Here is a 7,183-nt window from a genome sequence, read left to right as displayed (position 1 = left end):
AGGCCCGAGTTTGTAGCAGAGATGTCAGACAAGATATGAATGTCTTTTTGGGCTCAAAGTAAAGAGCGGCTCGAGAGATGGCGTGCTAGGGCTTCTAAACATGACAAATGTTTCTAAAGATTATGTATAAAAATAGCAAAAAATGGACTTTTTACGCTTGTACTTCCCTCAAGTACGTTTCCGAGGAGTTGGTGATTTTTTAGGGGGTTGAGGGAGTCCTTAGAAACATTCTCCAGTTGTTTGTTTTTTTTTTCAGATATTTCATGTTCAAAAAAAATGTTTTGGTGTGTAGTATCACTATTAGTTTGATTGAACACAATCTCAAAAAAAAAATTGTATGGAAAAATCGAAATCGATTTTTAAAAAATGTGAGTATGTTGTTTTGTTTGGCAAAATGGCCGACTCACTGGCCAAGTATGGGCTCTACGTAGATGATTTCAGTAAAATTAGGATTCTGGAGCCCGAGGTAGCTGGACAGAGCGAGAAATTGAGGGTTGAATGTCAAGGATTTGTGTCCAGTAAGTTCGTGACTCTTAGACGTTGCTTGGAGAATTTGTTGATGTTTTGTCGTGCACCGAGAGAGGTTAGTGAGCACTGGGGAGGGTTTACGCACTTCAATAACACCAGCGCAATTTTTTTTTCATTTTCGTTCACTAAAAAGAGCCAGAACTGGACTTTTTCCTATTTATTTATTTTTTTTTCACCATTTTTCGAGGTTTCTTTGGGCTGGGGTGAAACTAGGGGTATGAAAAAATTATTGGAGCATTGGGGAAGGGCTTAGACCCTTCATCAACACAGAATCATTTTTTTTGGAGTTCATCCACCGAAAACAGGCCAAAATGCATTTTTATTTATTTTTATTTTATTTTTTGCATTTTTGTTAGTTTTTTAGAGTTTCAAGTAGATTCAGGGCTCCGAAAGAATTACTCGGATATTAGGGAGGGGTCCAGACCCTGGAAAAATACAGAAAGAATTTTTTAGAATTATTAATTTAAGGAAAAATCAATTATTTCTTAAATTTTCGTGTTTTTTGAGGATTTTTTTCCCTCTTTGCTTAAGTTTTGAGACTAGATGTGGATTCAAGGGTTCAGAAAATTCACGGTGGTACTGAAGAATAGTTCAGACTCCCCAAGAACACTAAAACTAATTTTTTCGATTTTTATTTCGCAAAGAAAGCCACTGGAGTTCACGTTTCACATCGTCTTCTGCACTGTTTGAGTTTTTTATCGCATTTTTGGGTTCACTGAGATACTGTACTTTAAAAAAATCCACCAAAGCACTTTAGATTGATGATTCAGGCCTTCACAGCGACCTTTCAAATTTTATTCCCTTGAAAAACACTTGAAATTTCAATTTTAGAAATAACAGAATTCAAAAAAAATTCCGATGATTTCATCGAGATGCTCGATAGTCTTGCTAATGAGGTTGAGCGAGAGAAGATGAGGACAATAGGTGCTAGGAATCTTCTGCGATCGGTATCGAAGCAGCGAGAGGCTCAGAAGCAAAAAATTCAGGTAGAAAATCAACTGAAAATTTCCAAAACTCAATCAAAGGAGAATTTAAATAAAATTTCAGGCTTTGATTATCGAAAAAACTATGGAACTGGAGCGTCTGAGGATTCAGTACGACTCGTTACGAAGAATAGAGCAGGAGCAGTTGGAGACAATCGAGCATTTAACAGTGAATTAATGGATTATTATTTTATTTCATCTCTAATCGCGGACACAATCGTTTTTTTTTGGGTGAATTAATGTCGAAAAAATGGAAATCAAGGACGGAAAGGGTATCGAAGGCACGTCTTGTTCTTCTGCCAAATGTTCATTCGTTTCGTTCGGATTTTTAACGTTTAATTAATTAATAATCGCAAATTACTTGAAGGGAACTTTGGAATTTAATCAAGTGGTGAAACGCCTTTGCAATAGTTTTTGTTGAACATCTCTGAATCTAGAAGAGATGCCGGAAATATCGTCGGATAGTTTTTGAAGCTCTTGAAATTCTCCACAAAAACTGCATGAACAAGAATTTCGTAGTTTCTCTTAGATTCCGAGATAATGACGATTTTGTTAGGAATGATTTATTCTAATGTAAAATTCTCCTGTTTCTCACTTCACCACTTCGTTGATTAATTAATTAAATTGACTGTCAATCACCCTTGAAACATGCAACAATGATTTTTTAAATTAACTAATCAATTGAAAGGAAATAAATTCCATAAAAAAAAATTTCAGGTTTTCGTAATTTTTATTAAAAACATTCGTTCATTTCAGAAACTATCAATCAGGTTTTTATGTGAGTAATTTAATTCCATAACCAGGGAAATTTACCCACAAATAAAAAAAAAAATGTTTCTATCTTTGAAATTCTCCAGATGTCGTTTTCATTTTCTAAAAGGCATACAGGGTTTTTATTCAGGGGTATTTATCCCTGGATACTGAGGGGTGCCCCCTCATCCCCAAAATCGTCAAATTGTTCGACTGACTTACTTCTTCCTAGGAAAAAAATTTCAATTTCTCGTTGATGAAATGAAAAAAAAAATGATATCGTGTCCTCGTTACAAATATAAACCCTATGCTCTATTTTATTCATTCGTATCCTTTATCATTTTTTTCTGCTCAATTTTCATCTCAAATATTTACATTTCTATTACACCTCCTAAATTAAGTGTAACTTAACAATTAATGAATTATTTTGGAGCATATGAGTGGTTGTATGAAAATAGTGGCTCAAGAAATTGAATTCATGATTGTCGATTTATAATTGAAAAAAAAATTAATTACCTGAATGCGTTAATTGTTCGATTAATTGGGATGATTTTACTGGTAAAATGGAATGATACAATTTTTCGATTTATTAAACGTTGAATTATCTCGATAATGAGTGGATTTAGGGGTCAATGTCGAGAGACATTTTTTGTTGGAAATTCAAATCTCCGCATAAAAGGCCCTATGATATTTTTTGGTGGAGCCACTCGTTACCGAGATAATCAGGCAATTACGAAATACATTTTACCATTTTTACGAATTTAGGCCTTTGTGGCTTCAGCCTCTGCTTTAAACGTAAAAAAATTGCAGAAAAAATTGAATGACGAGGGAAATAGTGTGCTCATGTGCTCCTTAACGATAATAATCATCACGAATACCCGAAAAAACACTAATTACATTAATCAAGTTAATAAACTTGCATAACTGCATGTCCAGAAACATTAAGATTACTTTTTTTTTTCATTCAAAAGGAGAGAAAATAATGATAAATGAAATTATAAACTTTCACATTCACTTTTGGACAGTCGAGGGTATCGAGTTTATGATTGAATTCATTTTCTTCCCTTCAGACTGCCTCCATTTTTGCACGTTTACACTCATCAATTGGTAGATCATTCTTGACTTCGGAATTTTCTTCGGTACTTTCGGTGGAAAGGGGCCTCTTCTTTGTTACTCGGGTTTCCTCGGTGTCACCGTTGTTCTGGGTCTCGGGTGCTGATGGATTTTTGAATTTTACGATTACAGCTGTCATATTGTCGCAGCCTGTACCGTCCCCCATTGTGTCTGGTGCCAGGCAGTGGTCGAAAAGCTGGAGAAAAAAATGAAAAACGATTAGGGAATGGAGCACAACTGAAATTCATCGATTGAATAAATATCAAGAGTCATTCGTTGAGAAACTGGTTTCACTCGATTTCAATATCATTGGGCTCATTATGAACTCAATAATTGAGAATAACCTTTCGTTGGTCCATCCATCCCTCGAACCAGCCCCAATAATCAAATACTTCTTCATCATTTCAAAAAAAAATAGCCTAAAACCCAAACAATCTCACCTCCTCACAGATCTTGGATATATTTTCCCCGCTGTTCTTCAGCCTCTCCCTCACAAACTTGACGACATCCCCCGAAGACATGAAATTCCATATACCATCGCACGCCAAAACCATGAACTCATCCCTCTTGGGATCAATGGTGACCCTCTTGATGTCGGGCAGGGCCGATATCATCTGCTCCTCAGGAGGAAGAGCACTGTTCTGCTTGTAAGCATGATCCCCCAGTGCCCTAGAGAGATTAAGTCCCCCATTGACCCTTCCATCAGACGTGACCTTTCCCCCAGCCTTCACGATTCTCGCCATCTCCGGTTGATCCTCTGGTTTATGATCCAGGCTCAGCTCCATGGCCTCACCGTCCCTGCAGAGGACACACCTGGAACAGGGATGGCCATCAATATTATATTTCTTCAATATTCAAAGAATTTCCGACTTACATCGATAAAAGTTTGAATCTACTCATCAAAATTTTAACATAGTACAATATTAATAGTTTAAATTTTTGATTGATGGTGAATGAAATATTTGATAGGATGGAACTGTAAATTTTTCAGTGAGTAAATAATTCTGATTTTCTAACAGGGATTTTCGAATAGTCAAATAATCGTCAATCTTCTTAGCTGAATGAGGTCTCTGCGTTATAAAAATCCAAATGGACTTTTGGTGATGAACATTTGGTACTCGAAATTGAGACTCCAAAATTAAAGGGCTCAAGGGTCACGAGGGTCCAATTAAGGGTCATAATAGTCAGGTTAAGGTTCAGAAAAGTCAGAATAAGGGTCATGGGGGTTAGTTTAAGGGCGACAAGGGTCAGAATAAGGTTTACAAAATTATGGGACAGTTTAAGGGTCCAAATAAGGGTCGAAAGGATCAGATTAAGGCTCACAAGGGCCAGAGTGAAGGTCACGAGGGTTAGATTAAGGGCGACAAGGGGCAGAAAAAATTGAGGGTCAATTCAAGGGTCCAAATATAAGGATAAAAAAGATCCGAATAAGGGTCACAAGATTAAAGGTCCAAATAAGGGACATGGGGGTCAAAAATTGAGGGTCACAAGGGTCACATCAAGAGCCTTTATATTTCTTTATATTATGAAAATCCAAATCGACTTCTGGTGATGAAAATTTGGTACTCGAAATGAAGACTCCAAAATTAACGGTCACAATAAGGGTCACGAGGGTCAGATTAAAGGTCACAAGGGTCACAATAAGGATCATGAAGGTCATGTGGGCATCGCATGGGGGTAATATGTGTCACATAAATAATTAAAAATTTAAGACTGATGTTAATTGACGACTTGAAAATTCAACCGTAATTATGATTTACGAATATGGCTATTACTGACCTGGAGTCACCGGCATTCGCCACATAGAGCTCATTTCCCTGGAGTAGAGCCACCACAGCTGTGCAGCCACTGTCAGCCCCTGGCTCCTCAGTGATGTTGAACTCCCCATCATCATCATCCATCTCGTCCTCCTCGTCGTCAACCTCACTCTCCTCGTCCTCCACCTCATCATCATCATCATCCTCCTCATCCTCATCATCATCGCTTCCCTCCACCATTCCCCCTCTGAAGGTCTCGTCCTCCTCGTCGTCAGTGTCAGATTCCTCGCCATCGTCCACTGTTCTCTGCAGCAGAGCCCTGTAGATGTGCTCACCAATGGCCTTTATGCTGCTGCTGGAGATGCCCTCGACATCATCAGCATCACCATTGCCAAAAGAGTTGCAAGACGACGAGACATTGTCTGTCTTGCTGCTGTCAGGGGTGGAAATCTTCTTGTCTTCTCCATTCATCTCTGAATTGGATGATATTTTACTATCAATTTTGTCAGCTGCGTCCTCAGAACTGTCTGGCATGTCTGTTTTAATGACTGGAGCTGAATGGGAATCGTCACCATTGCTCGTTGAGTCCAGAAGTTGATCGGAATCACTGCTTCCTGGTTCACTTTTTTTTTCACCACTTTCGTCCAGTGATTTTGTGTCTGAGGCGTCTGCACTCGTTGCACTGCTACTCGAGACGTCTGATTCGTTTGTCGATGATGTGGAACAGCCAGCTGAACTCCCTGATGAACAGCTTGGTTTTGATCGACGACATCGGAGAAAGGGGGAGGCTATACCTCGGTAGGATTTATCGGTTTCTGTTTGGTATTTCAACATCACCTGCTCCAATGGCATTTCCGCCTCCTTTCGGAGATTTGTTATTGTGTCCTCCTCGGAGGAGTCGCAGGAGTCTGTGGGCTCCTTCTCTGGGAGGCTTGAACCCGCTATTTTTTTCAGGGTTGACACTGTCGCGGGTGTCGCCAGGGTCGCGTCGAAACCCAAAAATGCGTCGATCAGGGCCTGGGGTATGTCGCCTTTCTTGTAGGAATCGGTGGATTTTATGAAGTCTGGGAGCTTCTGGGAACAGTAGGTCGCCACCTCGTGACCACCGTGGCCGTCGTACACTGCGAAGAGGGACGTGTTGGGGTCGAACGATATGCAGCAGTTGTGGGCGTCCTGGGAATTTTAAGGCGTGAACAATTTTTTTTTATTTCAATTTTTTTAATTTTTTCTGTGTGGAATTTTAAGTGGGGTGGATGGGATGGGGGAATGAATTTGGAAGGGAGAAAGGATTATTGATTATTGATAAACTTTTTTGGGAATTTTATCAAATTCTTTCTTCAGCTATTTTTTAAAAATAATAGTCTCGCGTGGACTAGGGTGTTTCGACATAGTTCTTCGGATTTTTTGAGGTTGTTTTCTAGATTTTAATCAAGCACAAACAATCAGAATATTTCTAGTCATTTCAACTTTCGGTTGGAATTTATTTGCGATTTTAATCTTCAAAAGCTTCGAAATTTTTTCATCATTCTTCCTTTAGTTATTTTTTTTAAATAATAGAATTTTTATTCATTTCTCCGGATTTTTCGAGATAAATTCCCAACAATTGTTTACCTCCCAACCCTCTGCCCTCCCTAAACAATTAAAAATTTACCAAGAACTAATTTCATTAATCCTCAAATTAAAAAAACAAAAATTAATCTCCAAAAAAGTAAAAAACTCTCGTCTATAATTTACTTCAAATTTTCTCAAACAGGTCTCGTTTGAAAAAAAAAATCGCTTGTTCAAAATCAATTTTCCATGAATTCCCAACAATTGTTTACCTCCCACCCCTCTCGCCTCTAAAAAAATTAAAAATTCACCAAAGGCCAGTCTCATTAGCCCTCGAGAAACAAAAAAAATTCCTCTCAAAAAAAAAAAATTTAACTGCATAAATAAACGACCGGAAATGCAATAAACCCAAAAATAATTCTTCAAAATATGAGTTTAGAAATTCTAGGTTGGAGTTCGCCGGAAGCGAAGGCCCCTCCACGCCAAAAAATTCCTCCCCCCCCC

The 7,183-nt window shown here is 38.4% G+C and overlaps 2 protein-coding genes across 2 annotated transcripts in view; one reads left to right on the top strand and one right to left on the bottom strand.

The window, feature by feature from the left end:
- Positions 1 to 224: 224 nt before the first annotated feature.
- Positions 225 to 2,160, top strand: LOC107037407 (intraflagellar transport protein 20 homolog). The gene is made up of 3 exons (XM_015255953.2): positions 225 to 518; positions 1,360 to 1,514; positions 1,576 to 2,160. The coding sequence occupies exons 1-3, from the start codon at positions 338 to 340 to the stop codon at positions 1,687 to 1,689; spliced, it is 450 nt and encodes a 149-aa protein (XP_015111439.1). The 5' UTR covers positions 225 to 337; the 3' UTR covers positions 1,690 to 2,160.
- Positions 2,161 to 2,222: 62 nt separating this feature from the next.
- Positions 2,223 to 7,183, bottom strand: part of LOC107037402 (probable protein phosphatase 2C 11) — a 5,847-nt gene continuing 886 nt past the window's right edge. The window contains exons 2-4 of the mRNA XM_015255947.1: positions 5,154 to 6,304; positions 3,815 to 4,187; positions 2,223 to 3,570 (exon numbers count right to left, since the gene is read on the bottom strand). Coding sequence (XP_015111433.1) covers positions 3,328 to 3,570; positions 3,815 to 4,187; positions 5,154 to 6,304 — 1,767 coding nt within the window. The 3' untranslated portion in view covers positions 2,223 to 3,327. The remainder of the gene's footprint in view (positions 3,571 to 3,814; positions 4,188 to 5,153; positions 6,305 to 7,183) is intronic.

Source organism: Diachasma alloeum, unplaced genomic scaffold (genome assembly GCF_001412515.2).
Source record: "Diachasma alloeum isolate Michigan unplaced genomic scaffold, Dall2.0 Dall_scaffold_00219, whole genome shotgun sequence".
NCBI lineage: Eukaryota > Metazoa > Arthropoda > Insecta > Hymenoptera > Braconidae > Diachasma > Diachasma alloeum.
This window is presented reverse-complemented; position numbering and strand designations above follow the sequence as displayed.